Here is a 20,344-nt window from a genome sequence, read left to right as displayed (position 1 = left end):
AAGAATTATATTCTTGTGTGCGTGAAGTTTTGTAAAAACATTAAATAAAGTAATATGGCCATTCGATCGGTGGCAATCCATGATCGTGAGGAAATTGGGGAGCTACGAGTGAGTAGCGTAACCCGGTCTCGGAAATCTCTTATAACGGCTGAGGGTTCGAAGTGCTGACCGCAAGTCACCCCATTACCGGTTGAAGAACTCCAGGTAGCAGTGGCGTGCCCAAGGGGGGGGTTGGTGAGGGTTATAACCCCCCTTTCGCCCAGTATTTCTAAAAAAAGAACGTCAAAGGTAGGAAAATATGACAAGATGAGGGCTGACTACGAAGAAAATGTATACATAACATAACCCCTCCCTTTCGAAAATCCTGGGCACGCCACTGCCAGGTAGGATTGTGGGAGGGAGACTGGCAGTCGGGAGATCGCCCTAGGCCCTTCAAGGGCTGTCGAGCAACGGGTTATTATTATTAATGTAGCCATTCTCCATCCAGGATGAAGTCGAAGCATTCTAAATCTTTTGATAAAGTACAGCTTCAGTTTCCCCTTATGGTAGGGGTTTTTCATTGCATCAAAATATATATTTTCTTAATTTCCAACTAACCTAAGTAGGGTTGATTAAATAAATGTTAAGAAAGGGGGAAAGGGTTAAGAAAAAGTCATGAAAAAGTCAAGAATTCTGGATTTTTTATTTTGGTAGACACCCTGCAATCTTATTATATCCTGTAGTTGTAGGTTTGTTGGAATTATATCATGTACTAGTGTGTACCACATACTGCGTTTGTCCATGTCAAGGAAAGACATGAAGATTCGCCAGATTTTAGACCAAGTAACGCTAGGAAAGTTTATTTTTATTCGGCTAGTTTGCAAGAAAAGTTGTCGTTATAACGTTCATGCTAATGTTTTGACGTAGTATTTCCCTTCAAATCTACGAGAAAATCGACATAACTCTATTCTTCAACAAATACTCTCAAGGACTATTTTTGAATCTAGATAAGTTAGGTGGATCTTGCGGTGGAAAGTCATGGGTAAATATGCTCCATATTAAAGAAAATCCAATTTGTAGTTTCTAGCTAAAAATAGCGACATGCATTTCTCTTTAATGTTCCATAGTCCTAGTCCACCAGCCATTTTGCGTTTGGCACATGGTTGTAAAAGGTACACGAAAAAGTGACTATACCACATAAACCATCCCGCAGCAGATTAACAATGTAATATATTGTTGTGTGATTGGCGACACTCGAGCGACTAAAAATATCAGTGTGCACACACCAGACACGCTAAATTAAATTGAGTTGTCACCCTTGAATTTCATAGCACTGTAACCTGATTTCTCTTACTATTTTCATCCAATTTAGCTCCAAAGTGCGGGACTCTTGAGAATGAAAAGTGATACGTGGGGCTTAAAATAGACCGGAACAACATTCCGGTTCGTGACTGTCTGGAACATTCCCGTTCAGTCTCGCCACAAATGGCAACGGACCGTTCCGGTTTAATTTTGTAGCTGTTTCACCACATTTTTCATTTTAGTGTGAACTAAATTGTTAATGATCTTTAATAGTGCATATTAAGTATAAATGTAAGCTTCCTTACGTGGCGATGCGTTGTTGCCGCGAGGGACCTTAGCAGAGTATGACGACATCAATGTTGCCTTTATCTTTTTGTGGCTTCTTCTTTTTTTCACTTTTTTATTTGTTAATTATTACTTCTTGTGTCTTGTGGATTCGACTGTTCAGCCAGATTAACTCAACAGTGAAATTATTTTTTAAAAAAATAAGATACATTAAGACCGATTACTGAGGATATGCACATTTAACTGAATTTTTTACCACAGTTCGGCGAGCCGACTACCATACACGATTTCCGTCTGTTTAAATTTTAAAAAGGGAAGACAATTCCAGAAGACTCCTGTCAAATGTATTTGATACTATTTTATGTTTATGTAAATATTTTAATATTAACTATTAGAGGAGAAGGTCTAAATATGGGTTTTGGAGTTATCAGCGATGCTGGGTGCTGCAGCCTGGCAGAGGCTATTGGAACTGGTTATCTGTCAAGGACAAAGGTTGCGGCGGCAATTAGCAAGAGAAAGTGGTGGTTAGTTTCGGCCTTGGACGCTGTTATAGAATTGGGACCTCCGAAAACTTTTTGCAGGTATGTCTTAACTCAGCGGTTTCTGAATTCTCATCTGCTTTGTATAGGTTATGATAATAGCGGTACATAAAACAAATGTAGGCTTTTATAATGCCATGATTTGTTTGTGAAATATGTACCACAGAGAGCGAAAATAAATTGAAGAAAAATAACGTGGTCTAAATATGGGCTATGACATGAAGTCTAATGTTGAGATTACATTTTCATCAAATATTTGGATATTTTTCTTAATTTCGATTTTTCCCATTCCGCGTGATTTTCAAAACAACAGATTATTCATAAATATGAATTTATAATGTTTTAGCGATAAATGACTGTTTTTTAAATTTTAATTGCTTTTGTGATATTGCCACTAGTAGCCCATATTTAAACCACAATTTTGAAATACATCATTTTACCATTTTTTTTAGAAATTCCTTTTTATTTTAAAAAATGGAGACCTTCTATACTTTATCATGCTATTACATTAAAGTATATATTTCATAGATATGCATTTTAAAGGTAGGTGCTTGATATATTTATTTTTTACTCCGAAAATGACAACATAAAAAGGGGGGGCCCATATTTAGACCTTTCCTCCAGTAATTGTAATGAAGGGTATAATTTCACTAGTAGTTATCTCATCGCTCTAGGAACAAGAGAGAGAGAGAAATGACAACACCATGTTAACGGAAATAAAGCGTTCCGTTTCGTTAAAATTCCCATTTCTAGTTCTGATATAAACTGGATGAAATACGGTGTAGGTTATATACTGTTTGTGTCAGCGCCACATAGGTACATCAGGTATAATTTTATTGGTTCTCTGTTTGCTAATATAAAGTTATCTATAGGCTGTTCTTATCTAAATTAACACATTCCACTGAAAAAATGGAACTTAGTCATAGTGAATGAAACAGGAATATAGCATTACCGTTATTCTCTTCGTTTTATTTCAATTATATATTTTCAATCATTTTCACATAATTTTGTCAGTGAGAAAATGAAAAATATTAAAAAAAACTTGAAGCGAAATTAAGGTAAAAAATGTTACAATTCTTTTACTTCAAGTTTCCATTGTTAGCTACTTCTTTTTAGTTTGTTTTTCTTCCAATAATACTTCTTTTGCTATTGTTACTCTTTTTGATGAGGTAAACTGCTTAACTAACCTTTTTTGACAACAGGATAACATAGTCTAACAGAGAACGTTGTATTTTATTGCTCCCGTTAATTGTAGTGAGATTGCCACACAAGATGGCGGACCTAAACACACACACACATACATCTCACCAGCATGCAAGTTATTTTCTTCTTCTACGGCACTGTTGTTTGAATATTAATCCTGCACGACAGTGTTGAATTAAAAAATAAACAGGCACACACATACACCTACATCCACAGCTGCAAAGCAACTATTAAATATGATAATTCTTTTAAAAACAAGGTCTTGATGACTTGGCAACATTGTTTAAAGATGTTTCGAGCACTCAGGGCCACGCATGCGCACTAGCAGCCGCGCGACAACTGAAAGTACGTTATGCACGATGATATGATATGACCAGTTATTACATGATAGACACGTAACGTCTATTAATATATTCTTACTCTGTAAGTTAACTACCTGTAGTTGCTATGTTTCATAATAATTTGTCCCGTTTACTTGCTCAGACGTTCCTCGTACGATATCATGGCGTTCTTCAGCTGCATTGTTGCATGTAGAGTCCAACAATAGCCTCGTATCACTTCTAAACAACACTTGACACATTCTTTTTATTCACAAGCGATCTTCATCACGATAGTTCTTTGGCTCCAAAGTGCTTTTCTTTCGTTTAAAAAAAAGTTTCAGACGCGAACGCGAAGTAGTTTCCACTCTCACCGACAGACGTCACTATCTGCGGCGCACAGGCCATCTGGCGGGGCGAGGAAGAGTTTCCCGTTGCTGCAGACGCATAGCTGGTAGATCTCGTGATCAGTCGTTCGAGAGCTGACGGGTCTGGAAGTCGTTGTCGCCGTTTTCAGGCTGGGCAGAATCACTTTCGACGCGTTGAGTCTCACCTTCAAATAAAAGAAAAGGCAAGATCTGTAAATGATAGCCATTTTCAGCAAATCAACGAAAGTAAATTTTAGCACATAACCAAATTGGGCTCCTACAAAGAATATAGAATGCCTGTTGAAAAGTGCCTTGCTCAATTTAAACATTACCATTGGTTTAGTAGACATTTTGTTCTAACAGTACAGTCCAAATATAGAACATATCGTATTTGCCGGAAGCACTTTTTACCTTTAAAATTAGGCCAGAAAAATAGGATGCGTCTTATACGCCGATACTCAGTTTTTTATTGCCTGTACCTTCAATTCTGATTTAAGTGAGGTTTCAAGTAGCTCTGGAGGTGAATATGTGGGTTCTGACGAAAAAGATTAAAACGTATTCTTTCCTAGTTAGATTACGTAAATTTCGTGTTGAAAGTAGACCTATATATTACTTTATATTTGAAATACTGTAAATTAATTCAAATATTCAGTGGTTTCCTAAAACAAACGTGTACAAAAAAGGGCAAATACGGTATCTTAAAAGAGCACTACATTCACTGAAAAGGTTTTGAAAATTATACATAGTATCTAACACACACAATAGTTTTGCGAGACTTAAAATTGGGGAGATTTACAAGGCACCTCATTTCGGAGATCCTCTTATTTTGCGATCTACGTAGCTTTCTGTCCATCTGTGGGTCTGAGTACATACGTTATACTTTCATAGAGAGCTGGGCTTACACGCTTATAGCAGATCTTACACATTTTTTACATTTGTGCTGCCCCCTGGAATGCTTCATTGGAACTAATTCACGTACTTTTAACAAGTGATGTGCATCTACACGTAGACTATTTTATACACGTAGATTACGTAATTATGTAAACAACATGGCGAAAGGTGATAACTTAGCAAAGGGCGCCGTGAAATTAAAAGAAAATTATACTGCGTATCAGTTGCTGATGTGTAAGGATAACTTTCCATACCCTTTCTTCCAAATTCGAACAAATTCTCACCTAGAAAGAAACCTAATATAGGAAATATTCTAGTGTTTTATGGCGATAAGACCACTCTTGGCTCACGACTGCCATCTGTTGTTGTTTTTTGCATACTATTTATCTTCATCAATAGTTGATAATAGAAGAGACGAGAAATTTTGTTGTAAATAGGGTTCTTTTGATTTCGTTAGGAACCAATATAGTTGAAAATGTCACTTTCCTTTCATGAAACCCTTGAAAATTAATTTTAATGCACTTTAGATTGTCTACGTAGTCTATGTAAACTACAACCCAATGTAATATACGCGTAGATTACGTGTAGACAATGCATGTAGACGTAAACTTATAGTCTACGGCACATCACTGCTTTTAACACACACTTTATTTAAACTGTTGCACTATTTTGGGAAGTTAACTCAAGATTATATAGGGCATCATTCAATATCAAAGTCAGCCTGGATCTCAAATTTTGAAATAAATTGAAATGTTGCAACTTTATTCTATCTTGTGTGTCAACAATATAGACTTGTCATTTGGACAAGAATTGAAGTATTATACATAATTTAGAAGGTAAAATAAACGAACAATATGTAAAATATGTTTCATTTGCTTTTGTTTCTCATCTGATTGTTACATTTCCCATTCAACTCCACTAGAATATTAAAAGGTTAATTACCTTCTCTTATTGTCTTAAATAATTTATTTTTCGAAATTGAAAATTCAAATAAATTAAAAATAAATATCCTATTATGTAAGATGCAGTGTTGTATTTATCCCACCCGTGACACAAAACTTTTCATTTATAGATATAAATCTTGGAAAGAAAATATTTTAAGGGTAGTTACCATGATCATCTTCAAAAAATAAGGGCCAATGATTCCTTGGCTTGATAGGGCAGCCCAGACGACAACTTTAGGTGAATGTAATGGCGTCTCATGAAGGTTTTGGGGGTTTTCATCTGCCCAGTATCGGCAGTTCTGTTTATTAACATGCCCATTTATGTGAAAATTTGATTAATTAGAAAACGATCATGGTAATGCTTAAACTGTAACTTCTGAGCGCTTCAGGAATATTTGAATGTGAAAACATGAACGGTCACCATTTGTCCAATACTCTTTTCAACAAATAAAAATGTAATGTTTATGCTTTCTTTTGGTAATAAATTTATCTTTATACAAAAAAAATAAGTATTTATTTTAATAGTTAAAAACGAAAATATTTCTGAGACACCCTTTATAAGAAAAATGTTGCTTCACTATCAGTATAATAGTTATTTTAATGCCAAAAATGTAGTCCGCGTGTCCCAACAGTGACAATGAAATGCCCTTAGGGTATTTTATTCATATTTTCCTGCTCGATTGTTGGATCTTTTTCAGGGACTCAAATAACGTTTCTTACAGCCTATTTGTTTTCTTGGCGTTACGGTGTGTATTCTAACATTTTCTAGAACAGTTCCACGAAACGACCGCTCTTGTCAGCACAGATACAGACACACATGTAGGTGCTTTTAAATTAACGCTTAATATTGTACAGGGTCAACGAAGTTTGAAACGTATGTTTTATACAGCGTATTTTGATACACTTGTAGGTTGAATTGCATCTTATGTAAATATGCTGTGTAAAGAAACAAACTGTCGGAGTATTAAGTGAGGTGAGTGTACATGAAGCCAATATTTACATCAGTATTATTGACTGAAAATATTTAATTATTTATAATGTTAAACTGTTTATTAATAATAAGTAAGTGGTAACAACTAAAATACTATAACTGGTTAAATTTTACCATCCTTGGCCTGTGGTTATACGGAATGGCTTATCTGTACCCGCCTCTAAACTTTGGTAGTTTCCTCGTCAGCTTCACAGTTGTTTGTGTTTCAACAATAGAAAATTGCTATTTGATGTTTAGGAAGCTAGATTCTTAGATCGTGTAAACGTGTTGCCATACTTCATTTCGAGAATTTTGTGTAGATATCTGAACGTTTCATCGCATATTTCATTACTTAGTTCAAATCCTACTCGCAATCTAAATGAAACACCTTACGTAAGTTAATATTTAGGAAATATATTTTTTTGATGTCGTAGAAAACAGTCCGACATCGATTATTGTTATAAATGTGTTATTTTCCTCACGGTTAACCAATCAATAATGATCCATATATCCATAACAACATAAAATGCCTATTTACAAAAAAAGAAATTAAAAAATGATAGATTTGTACCTGCCACCTAATAAGAAACTGATTTCAGGTAATGCACTTCCATATTTCATCCATTTAACAAATACATTTACTGTAGAATGAAAATCCTTTATAGTTTTTAAGGGGACGAGGATAATAAATTTTCTAGACATCGGGGACTCACCCTGATAACGTAGTAGTAACGTCGTCGCTTTGTAATCAAAGGGTCTCGGGTTTGATACCCGGTGGAGGATCCAACTTTAAACTATAGGCGTAGTCCTATCTGTGCATAAAGTGGGGCGATAAATGAAACAAACACTCCTAGACGTCCGCGAGGGAGAAATGATAGAGCTTCATGCTTCCATCCCGGAGACTGAATAGTAGGCGAAAATAGCGTATTTCATTCGATGCTATATATATTTACAAATTAGACTAATATATGTTCGTCCCAGGTATACCAAGGCTTCAAACAATTAGTTTTGGAGAAGGTGGATCAATGGCGCCCACTGGATTATTTCTCAAGGGGGGCATAGAAACTTTTTATTATTATTATTATTATTACTTAGCTGATTAGCCGGCGTTGCCCGGGTATTTATTTATCCCAATCTTGTATTAGACAGGAAAATAATGAATTCTAACTATAGTCTAAAATGTAACTAATTTTAAATGTGATCGTGAATGTCACCAATTAGCTTAGCGACTCCGAAAACTATGGATTCGCCACTAATCTAGGTAATTTGTGGCATTTTATTTTTAACCCCCTCTCACCCCCCATGCCAACTTGCAGTTCAACCGCATTGGGAGTGTCACGAAAACTATGGATTCCATTCGCAACACAGCCTGAATGTTAGACAACCCGAGAAACACTATCGTTGTGCGGGATTGCATAGAGTCACGGATGTCTGTCTGTGCGGAATTTAATATCGGTGGTTCTCGATTATTTTTACATGTCGCCCCTTCCCACCCCACCCCTAGGATTGCCAGGGGTGTCTTACCCCAACATTATTATTTCCAGATTGCAAGTGATACGTGTACCAAGTTTGGTTGAAATTGCTCCAGGCGTTCGAGAGTTATGCCGGAACAAACAAATATACACACCCACATCCATTTTTATAGAAGATTATTATTATTACTACTGTTACTATTATTGCTATTATTTTCGTTGTTGTTATTATTATTACTACTACTACTTTACAAATCATAAATTTCAATTAAATTGAAAATACTTTGGCATTGTATACAAGTTCAGATTCGAGTCTACTATCTGCATAGAATTCGCCATGCTACCTTTCAATAAACATCTATAATTTTGTTGATGAACAGTTCTTTGTCTTATTGTACTTTTTCACAATGCACAGACAATAATCAGAGTCAGACACCACTTAATCTACTGTCTTTAATTGTACCTATGATCCATGTCCTTACGTGCCGACGGCTACTATAAAATAATAATAATGATAATAATAATAATTATTATTCATTCTACGAATACTGACACTTTACCTCATTGTCCCCTTCACATGCGTCGCTTTTCGATATCCGGTGGAGGCACATAGTAGTTCGGATCCCACTTTAAACTGTACGTTGTCCCGATTAGCCTTACTGTGCATAAAGTAGACTTAAAACGCACACACACAAACTCAACATGCGCCACTTGAAAAGCTGTTTAAACTTTACTTTCTTACGTTTTCATTTTAAATTACATACATTTGCAATTTCCATATTTTGTAATCTATATACAATTTGCATAACTGTACACTCAACATATAAATTCATGTAAGAAAAAAAGCTGTACAGTTAGAAAGTCAGTGTAAAATAGACTGTAAGCTTAAATGTAACTACTTCTAACAATAATAATAATAATAGTGGTTGCTGTAAATCAAATATCGACACAATTTCACTATTCGAATTGCATTAACTCTTTCCAGAAATCTCAGGGGGGCGAGTGCCCCCTCTGCCCCCCCCCCGGGCGCCCTTGGGTGGAACTGTTTGAGGAGAAATGCTTTCGTTTACCTCTTTTTTTTTAAAAAAAATACACTGGAAAGCCTAGGATATAGCAGTAAATAATAATAGTTTTGTAGTTACTGGCTTAAGATTATTGTATTTTTGATTCTTCAAACTAAAGTTGTAAACTAAGGCCAATTTGTTGAAAAAACTAACATACATTTTTGTGTTTATTTGTAGGTATTTGGACCCGTGTAACCCAAGTGCCACCAATCAGAGGCGTCTCGTGAACGCATAGGGTGCATGCTACGCATGCGTCAATTGTGGGAAAAAGGACAGCTTGCTCTGCGACGACATTCATGAGCATTTCTACATTCTAATTTCTTCATATAGGAGAAGTATTTATTTTACACGAGAGAGCTCAACTAAGTTTATATTACATTTATTGGATCTGAAGTGAAAGAAATAATAATTCTTTTCCCACAATTGACGCATGCGTCACTTTAGATACAAGCAATGTAATATAAGCTTTGTTCAACGCTCTCGTGTAAAATAAATCATTCTCCTATATGAAGACATTAGAATGTAGAAACGCTCATGAATGTCGTCGCAGAGCAAGCTGTCCTTTTTCACACAATAGACGCATGCGCAGCATGCACTGCATGCGTTCACGAGACGTCTCTGCCACCAATACTAACCTGGAAGCAGTGATGTGCCGTAGACTATAAGTTTACGTCTACATGCGTTGTCTACACGTAATCTACGCGTAGATTACATTGAGTTGTAGTTTACATAGACTACGTAGACAATCTAAAGTGCATTAAAATTAATTTTCAACGGTTTCATGAAGGGAAAGTGACATTTTCAACTGTATTGGTTCCTAACGAACTGAAAAGAATCCTATTTACAACATGATTTCTGTTATCTTCTATTATCAACTAAGGAAGAAGATAAATAGTATGCAAAAGAAACAACAGATGGCAGTCGTGAGGCAAAATTAGTCTCTATTCCATAAAAGACTAGAATATTTCCTATCTTAGGTTATTTCCTAGATGAGAAATTGTTGGAACTTTGAAGGGAGCGTATGAAAAGTTCTGCTCACACATCAGCAACTGATATGCAGTATAATTTTCTTTTAATTCCACGGCGCCCTTTGCTAAGTTATCACCTTTCACCATGTTGTTTACATAGATTACGTCATATACGTGTATAAAATAGTCTACGTGTAGAATGTAGACTATCGTTGTTTACGCGTAGACGCACATCACTGCCTGGAAGTAATTGTGAGTATACATATATTTTTTTTTTAAGTTGAAACTATTTTGATGTTTCCAGGGCATAATCCTTTAACTTGGACGTATGTGTTTGTCATCTAGAATGAACACTAACTTTCGTGAAGTGATTCTGCAATTTATTATCCGTTTCAAAATTATTAGCCTGTTTTGTTGGGAGACCAATATTTCTAACTCCAGAGTTCCTCGACCCTTAGCAACACTTCCACAACATGGCATGTCGATTAACTTTAGAAGATAAAGTGTGATTGTAGTAAGTACGAGTAACTAAAAGCACCGTATTTCACTATGAGGGATTCTTTAAAGAAAACACTATTTTTTAAAAAAAACACAAGAAAATACGAACAAAAGACTGCATAGCATACACCAGATGTCACTCATGGTATGGAAAAAATCTTTTTCCGTTCATTTCTAAATAGAAACCAATACAAGTTTTAACAACTAGACTAAAATATTTGAACAAAATAACGTATGCTTAATTTTACAAAGAAACATTAACAACTATACACTTGCCTCACGGGGAAATAACGTATCAACAAATATGCAGCTGTAATTCTTTAATGCAGTTATATATCACTGTATGAACGACTGGTGACATTTGCACATATCTTGAAGTTATTGCGTAATACAGTGGTTTAATGAATAACTTAAATGTTTATTCAGCTAGTCATTAAACACTGTATTATGCAATAATTTCAAGGTATGTACAAATGTCACCAGTCGTTTATTTATAATACGCACTATCAAAAGGTTAGAACTCGTAAAAAAAAACAATTTCAGCAACTGAAGCAAGCCTTTTACTTGAACTTCAACGAAGCGTCATAGTATTCACTTTACGAAATAGCAATTAAGATTTTGATAACTTCAATGAAACTCGGACTTCACTAATTAAAATTTCCATATATTTTTCACTTATTGATCAACTGTGTTTTGTTTCTTTTTCGTTGCTATGGTCAAAAGTATATATAGAAATGTATACATCGTAATTTTACATTATGAAGAATGTGATTATAATTAATTATACATCATATTAATGCAACGTTTTCCAAAATATAACAAAACAGAAATTGATAACATAGATATAACATCGTGCGTATTAAGCACAAAATTAAGCAAAACATAATAAATGAAATAAATGAACATCTTCGGGTCAGTCACACAACACATGGCCATTTCGTCAAACGTTTGCTAAATTTGACCCCCCCCTAACCATTCTACACACTTCAATTATTTCTGTATGTGTATACACAGGCATTAACGGTAGGGTCTAATCAGATTGATTTATGGGGGGGAGGGCAGAGAAAATAAGTATTATCATGACAAGTGATGATTTCTTTATATCCCAACAAACTAAAATGTGCTCTAGAAACAAAATACAATCCTTCATACTTATGCAATGGCTTTATTTTCAATCAAATAATAAAAATAATAAAATTTTCTCATAAATAGGTCGAGCCGATCAGCGTAGCGGAATGTTTAAGCGCTACAAAACCAGAGTGACCAGGTTGAATCCCTGGGTAAGATTTCAGTGTATTGTGTTGTTCCATCATACGTGTGTATATTTAATCAGTTCGTCATTCATCCTATTTGTCGCTATTAACCCAAGAGGTAGAAAAACAAACTACAAATATAAACAAATTGGCTAACTAAGAGTGAATATACTGGACGCAGAAATGAAAATGATAACGTTAATATACGCCATCAAAGAATAAGATAACGAAAGATCCCAGATCTCATCGTCGTTACCTGTCGTTGACTGATCCTGTGTCCTGGAACTTTTGGAGTATTTGTGTAACTGCCACATGCAACACTGGATCTCTTAGTGGTATTCGTTGATTATAATCATTTGCAATGGCAAATTATGGCGGGCGGCCGCTTGGAACACACCAATATGGTTCTCCCTAGGAATAACCATTTCCTATCATGCCCAATTGTACTCAGCCTAACTCCTTTACATTTTATAGGGGGTGTTAGGGGACTTTTGAATCACCCTGTAGTCTCGTGCTTGTCTAGACAAGCTTCAAAGTACAAGTGTCAAAGGATATGGTCTCACTCTCGTCTGCACAAGTCTCAAGCCTCCTGGTCCGTTCTTGGCTAGACAAACCTCGGAGTGCAAGTGTCAAAGGATAAGGTTTCACTCTCGTCTACACAAGTCTCAAACGTACTGGTCCGTTCTTGTCTAGACAAACCTCGAAGTACAAGTGTCAAAGGATCAGGTTTCACTCTCTCTGGTCCGTTCTAGTCTAGACAAGCCTCAGAGTGCACGTGTCAAAGGATATGATCTCACTCTCGTCTACACAAGTCTCAAACGTCCTGGTCCATTCTTGTCTAGACACGCCTCAAAGTACAAGTGTCAAAGGATCAGGTTTCACTCTCCCCGGTCCGTTCTTGTCTAGACAAGCCTCAGAGTACAAGTGTCAAAGGATATGATCTCACTCTCGTCTACACAAGTCTCAAGCGTCCTGGTCCATTCTTGTCTAGACACGCCTTAGAGTACAAGTGTCAAAGGATCAGGTTTCACTCTCCCTGGTCCGTTCTTGTCTAGACAAGCCTCAGAGTGCAAGTGTCAAAGGATATGATCTCACTCTCGTCTACATAAGTCTCAAACGTCCTGGTCCATTCTTGTCTAGACACGCCTCAAAGTACAAGTGTCAAAGGATCAGGTTTCACTCTCCCCGGTCCGTTCTTGTCTAGACAAGCCTCAGAGTACAAGTGTCAAAGGATATGATCTCACTCTCGTCTACACAAGTCTCAAGCGTCCTGGTCCATTCTTGTCTAGACAAGTCTCAGAGTTCAAGTGTCAAATCATGTGGTCTCACTCTCGTCTACACAAGCTTCAAACCTCCTGGTCAGTTCTTGTCTAGACAAACCTCGAAGTACAAGTGTCAAGGGATCAGGTTTCACTCTCCCTGGTCCGTTCTTGTCTAGACAAGCCTCAGAGTGCAAGTGTCAAAGGATATCTCACTCTCGTCTACATAAGTCTCAAACGTTCTGGTCCATTCTTGCCTAGACAAACGTCAAAGTACAAGTGTCAAAGGATATGGTCTCACTCTCGTCTACACAAATCTCAAGCGTCCTGATCTCGTTCTTATCTACTCAAGAATCAAAGAACTGGTCTCATTCTCGTCTAAATAAACCTCATGATACAGGTATGAAAATTATTTAGTCTCGTATTTTGATGATTGTCTAGACGAGAACAAATCTCAAAACTCAAAAGATGTGGTATAGTTCTCGTCTACGTAAGTCTGGAAGTGCCTGGTACTGGTCTAGCCACGAAAGTGTCGAAGGGTCTTGTCTGGGAGTAGTTTGGAATCTGGAGACAAGGTGGGTAACTTTACTGTCTTGGTGCTATACCTAGAAATATTATACTACACAAAAGATTGAACCAAAGAATCAGAATCACAGATTGAGAGACTCATAACTTCTTGGTATCAGACTTACCGAACCCGCCATCGACTGCAGGGTGAGGTCCGTCAAACAGCTTGCGCCGATGTTGCCTGCCCGGGATTGGATGCCGATACCCAGAGGCGCCTTCACTTCCAAAGACCGCGTCGGTGATTCTAACCTGCAAGAAATACATGCATTTCTTACTAATCCACATCTTCATCAACAGAACCATTTGTATTACATTTCATATTTTACAGTATGTTGCTGCTTTAAGTTACTTGCAACACATTCTTGAACGGACAATCTGAAAGTTACAACATCGAGGCCATCGATGTTGAGTCCATCGCCGTTGTTAAGTGTTTAGCGTATCCTAGTACAAAACCACAGATCTCAAGTTATGGTATGGAATTGTCATTGTCTTATTATTTAACCGATTCATCTTCATTGTCGCAACCAAGAGACGTTAAACAATAGAAATTACAATTGTAATTATTGCAAATACATTGTTGAAATTGTTTGAATTCTAATTATATACCATAACATAATTTCAAAACCGGCTCTTCTATGTGGTGGCAAATGATAGATCAACATGATAAAACTAGAATAAATTAACATTAAGTGGAGTAATCTTACGAGACAAAATTAGAAGTGTAGAAATCCGAAATAAAGGGAAGATAGAAGCAGTGGTGGAAGATGTTCAAGGATATCAGTTTAAGTGGAATCAACATGTTCTGAGGATGCTAGATAAGCCATTTGCCTCGAAAACTATTAAATTACAGGCCAAAAGGAGAAATAAATTTTGGCAGATCATATCGCCGATAGAATTATCAATTTTTGTAGTTGTAGAACGGGCTTTGGTTACCCAGACCTGTAAGAGAAATTAAAAAAAGACATTGTTGCAAGCTGCAGTCAGGTTAGAGGCAAACATATAAACAGAGTCGCTCACCAATTACTTGATTCTAGATTTTTCAAAGATATCAAACAATACACATAAATGGTCAATTGACACTGATGCATTTGAATTCAACAGTCGAAGTGATCAAAAGTGTTAGGTAAGGGATTTTGGTATAAAATTTGAGTTATGAACCTGGTTCACTTCCCTCCATCCTGAGTGAAGTTAGTGTTTCGTTTTTCTTGGATACAGCAACGTGCGAGACAATAAAGGGAGAGAGAAAACTATGAGAGCCACGTTAAGTATGAAATATGTGAGGAGAGAGCAGAAAATGACTTTGTTCCACAATCAAGTAAAGGAAAGGAAAAGAGAAGGAGAAAAGAAGGAACGAGCGAAAGTGAAAGATCCAGCTAGTGTTGAACAAGGAGTAAGGGAGAATTTGGAGAAAGCAAATAAAGTAAGAGCGAAGTCTGAATAGGAGAGAATAACATGATAGAGTTAGCGAGTGTGGAGTACAAGAAATAAAGGAGAGCTTTTGAGTACTGAGAAGATTGAACAAAAGTAGAAAGAGGAAGGAAAAACATAAGGAGGGAGAGAACATTATAGAGTAAGACAGCGCAAAAATAAGAGATAAAACATAATGAAAGGTATGAATCAGAGGTAGAGACGAAGGAGAGGTAGAGAAAGGGAAGATAGAGAGATGAAGAGAAGAGGATGCAGTAAATATTATATGAACAATGACAGGGTCAGCTAAAGAGAAAGTAAATCGATAAGAAAGGTGGGATGAGGAGTATAGCCTAGTATTTATTAAGTATGCAACAAAGAGAGAGAGAGAGAGAGAGAGAGAGAGAGAGAGAGAGAGAGAGAGAGAGAGAGAGAGATACGACAGGAGAGAGAGAGATACGACAGGAGAGAGAAAAGAGGAGAGAAGACACGACTATTGTGAATGCAATACAAGTGCACATGCCATCAGACTCACGACAAGCGGCTCGTCTATCTCCGAGGCTATCGTTACACCAACTCAATGCATGCACATTTTACAACATCGGCACTGCAACAGAGGGACCTCGTCCATCTCAACGCGAAATATGCTACACTGAAACGTATAAGGTCAAAGAAAATATTGGCCCAAGGACTGATATACGGTACTTATTCTTCATACTCTAGTGATTGAATGATTGAAGATATTACTCGTAACCTAAGAGTGCCCAGGTACACATTTTTCGGGAGGAGTTTGGACGGTCATACTTATTTCTTTGAGGACAGACAATTCATGACATTAACGTGTATATACGAATATAATGATTTATTGTGTAACAGTTTGTATATGGTTCACAGTAGCAGCTTCAACCGATGGGAAAAGGACGGAATACACTGGATCACTACAAGCGAGTATATCTATCGGGCAATGTTACCCTCTCCAATGATCTCAATTTTCCCCGAAAAATCCTGATTTGAAGGTTTGAAAATAAGGTAACCGTACCATCCTCCAATCGGCAAGCTACTTTGGCATCTCTTTTCATACAATATTTAAATTACAATATATTGTATTCCATACAAGATTAGTTCGAAAATAAGATGAAAATTGACCCTTGCTCAATTCCTAGTAACCTGAGTGAACGTGGAAACTAACAAACCAATTGAGAAGTGGGGATAGGAATAACAAGAAAATGGGTTAGTAGGTCCTTTAACGAAGCTCATGTTCGCATTCTTCCCCAGACCAGCCAGACTCCATGAGGACAATAATAAATGAGAAGAGGACGATGAAAAATAGGGTGATGAAGAGGCCCAGATGAAGGATTATGCAAAGAGTAAGGGGAAGAAGACGTGCTTCCAAGACAGGCAGGAAGATTATGCACCTAGGCAAAGGGGGGAAGGTCGATTTCTCTTAGTATTCAGGAGTCTCCCAGAACAACTTGTAAAACGTTCGAAGTTCATAAGTTGATGGCCCTTAAGAACTTGTACCAACATGGCGTAATCCCGTCGGCAAACTCGAACCGGATTAAGAATATAATTTCTTCGAACCAACCCGTACACTGAACGATGAACGAGAAAGAGGTGGATCTCAAAAGTCAGTTGACAGGCTTCGGCATTTTCGTCCACTACCACAGCATGATAATAATGTAGTAATTAAATCTGCGTAGCGTGTTTACAAAATATACAGGGTGATTCATAATTACCTCCGCGGTTTTGAATTTTTATAATGCAAGAACTGTAACACATACAGCAAAAAGGTACATATCAGTACATAAAATATATCTCCATTCTTGGAACGTGCCTTACAGGTGCTCGATATGTGCCAGTCTCCTTGAACTTGTACCACGTACGATTTGTCTTGTCTGTAGGTGCATCTGTTCGATATTTCGTGAGAAATCTCCGTTGTACCGTCAAAACCGACTCATATTTAGCGAATTCTAAGAAGCAAACTGCTTTGTGTTCACCAATGTACGCGCCGGCCCCCGTGGCGGAGTGGTTAGCACATCGTGCTACGACGCCAGGGGTCCCGGGTTCGAATCCTAGCCTGGGCATGGATGTTTATGAGTGTCAATTTCATCATATCATCACTCATCCCCATCTTCGCAAATTAGCCAAATAGTGACACAAGAAGCGAAGTAAAATAAAGCAAATCAATCAATCACCAGTGTACGCCATCTTTTTGTTAACTGCGTTATACTGCCAGCTAGCGGCTAAATCTTCAATTACGTGGTGGGTCCCATTACGAGTACAAACGTGGATAGATTCTTTATGTAGTGATATGCAACTTTTTGCTGTATGTGTTACAGTTCTACAGGGAAAGTGAGTGGACGGAGCAAAGCAGTGCGCGCTGCTGCAAGCGGCTCTCTAGCGTGCCAAGATATGAACGGCAGCCAATTCGAGCAGCTCCTCCTATAACCAGGAGTGTTCCAACTGTACACCCTCGCCGGAGGCACTTTTATTTGCCCCGCCCTGTATGTGATTCAAAAGACTGATGCCATTGTAATAATTGGTAACTACTGACGTAGGTGAAAACACCCAAGAAATGTATACTATACTGTGGTGTCAGTATTATCTTGTACATCGCTGTTCGTAAATAGACGATTTCGCACTGCCATTGCCTGTTGAATGCAGACTGTGAGACGCTTCAACCACTACAACCCGGTGAATGGATGCTGCATCTGAAAAGAAGCCAGTCTCGAGTTAAGTCTCTTGCTCTCAAAAGCTAAGCGGATGACGCAAGCTAAACCCTCCTTTAGTTTGGGATCCAAACCTTGTTACCATAAGAAAGGTGGAGGATTTTCATAGCTTTGTGACGCACACGCAGACTCTGCTCGGTCGCTTCTGGCTTTGTGCGTTGCGGTTACAGATTTACACGGTATTGTTCTATAATTATGACGCCATGATGCTTTTTTTTTCCATTGGCGTTTCTTACAATACCAATTCAGCAACTGATGTGCAAGCAACAACGAAACTTCTGCTCACTTGTTACGCAGTGGAGAATTAATAATTTCCTCTAGGATTCGTGGGACAGGATGATCTTTTTATTAACAGTAATTAAACAGGGCCTCCCCGGTGGCGCAGTGGTAGCGTCGTCGCCTTGTAACCAGTTGATCTCGGGTTCGATACCTGGTGGAAGCACAGAGTGGTTCGGATCCCACTTTAAACTGTAGATCCAGCCCCAATTTGCCTTACTGTGCATAACTTAAAACACCAACTCAATCAATCAACAGTAATTAAATGAAGATTGATTGCTAGTTTTATAGACCAAGAATGAATGAATTAAAATTTTTGGACGAGTCGGCACATATGACCATTTGCACTCTTCAAAGTGTACGAATTAATGTCGTCTCATCTAAAACCCTTATCTTGAAGTTAGGAAAAGAGTGTCTAAAGCCCCTTGAGAAACGTTAAAAGTGTGTAAATAGATCTGTACAGAACATACGCAGTACATTGAAAAGTAAAGGGCAAACTAAAAGCTTCCTCAGGAACACGGTAAGAGACCCGCTCTTCTCAAAAAGCTAAAAACATTTGTTAAAACTCACTAACTCTCTATTCTTCTTAAACCCGAAAGTTTGTGGCTGCAGCAACACAAGCCTTCCATCTGTCCCTATCCTGGGCAAGATCAATCCAATCTTTTCCATCCTTTAGGTCCATCTCAACGTTACTCCTCCATCTTCGTCTTGGCCTTCCTACTGGTCTCTTACCATCAGGTTTCCCAACAAGAATCCTATAAACTCCTCTTTCCTCTCCCATTCGTGCCACATGGCCTGTCCACCTAAGTGTTCTTGATTTAATTATTCTAATATCTGGACATGAATACAAACTATGTAGTTCTAAATTATGTAACCTTCTCCTCTCACCTGTCTCCTCATCCCTTTTAGGTCCAAATATTTTTCTAAGGATTTCATTTTCAAATTTAATTTATGTTCTTCTTTTAATGTTAAAACACTGTCATTATCTCCCAATATGGATGATAAACAGTTGGTAAGATTGAAATAGAAATGGGTACCTTCAATAAAAATACGTATCCCTAACACTTAAAATAACAATACATACGCACATCATTTGCAGCAAATGAATATGGGTGAGACGGTTGCGTCCAAGAATGGCACTATCCCGTCACCCCCACCCCCTCTGAAAATTATGTAAGAGAAGTATTCCTTCAATTATTTTGTTCCTTCATACATTTGTCTATCATTCTTGTGTACTACATTTTGCTTCTTTGTCTAGTCCTTGGGCTTGTAAACAATTTTCATTAACAATCCATGTTTCAATTAATGTGTCTCATCCTAACTTCTACAAATCCTTATTGAAATCATTGATTGGGTTAATTTTACTTCGCTTTTCTGCCACTTTTGGCAGACGAGGCAGGATGAGTGACGATATGATGTAATTGAAGAAGGAACACACATGCTTAGACCGGGATTCGAACCCGGGACCAATGGTGTTGTAGCGCGCTGTGCTGACCACTCCGCCACAGAGTTGGGGCAACAGTAAATTTGATGATATGGACGTCGGTATTAGCATATGAAGTCATACAACATGGTTGCTTGACCATTTTGAAAAAAGTTTATTTTTTGTGTGGTGTGAGCCTCATATGTTGACAGTTCAGAACCACTGTTATTTTATTTTTACTATCACCGATTTGAAGATGGCGGGCATTTTTTTATCACGGCGCGCGTCATTTTCTCCATTCGTAAGCATCAGCGGTAACTTTTTTATCTCAGCTCTGGTAAGTCCTACAACAATGAGACAAAATCTGTGATGTTAAGCATATTATAGGCTACAATTATATTTGTGTGTATTTTTCTAAATATTATTCCTTCATAATAAATTTTAAGGTCAAAATTGTGTATTTTAATTGCTCAAAATGACATTTTTGGACATTTTTTTGGGGGGAAGGCAGTTTGTTTTACACTTGAATTTTTTTGTGCAAGTACCTGTATACCAATAGTGTGTGTCAAAATTATTTGAAGCTTGAGACTTTAATCCTTTTTTTCTACAGGGTGATAAACATGTACTTTT

General features: G+C 37.4%; 1 protein-coding gene across 4 annotated transcripts in view; it reads right to left on the bottom strand.

Annotated features, from left to right (window-relative positions):
• Positions 1-3,062: 3,062 nt before the first annotated feature.
• Positions 3,063-20,344, bottom strand: part of Scgdelta (sarcoglycan delta) — an 810,958-nt gene continuing 793,676 nt past the window's right edge. For all 4 annotated transcript variants that reach the window (XM_083120140.1, XM_083120139.1, XM_083120141.1 and 1 more), the window contains 2 exons: positions 14,005-14,128; positions 3,063-4,178 (listed from right to left, as the gene is read on the bottom strand). In XM_083120140.1, the coding sequence (XP_082976266.1) occupies positions 3,996-4,178; positions 14,005-14,128 (307 nt within the window). In that variant the 3' untranslated portion in view covers positions 3,063-3,995. The remainder of the gene's footprint in view (positions 4,179-14,004; positions 14,129-20,344) is intronic.

This window comes from Lepisma saccharinum, chromosome 3 (assembly GCF_977018435.1).
Source record: "Lepisma saccharinum chromosome 3, izLepSacc3.1, whole genome shotgun sequence".
NCBI classification, from domain to species: Eukaryota; Metazoa; Arthropoda; class Insecta; order Zygentoma; family Lepismatidae; genus Lepisma; species Lepisma saccharinum.
Note: the sequence above shows the minus strand (reverse complement) of the source record. Positions and strands in the feature narration are given on the sequence as shown.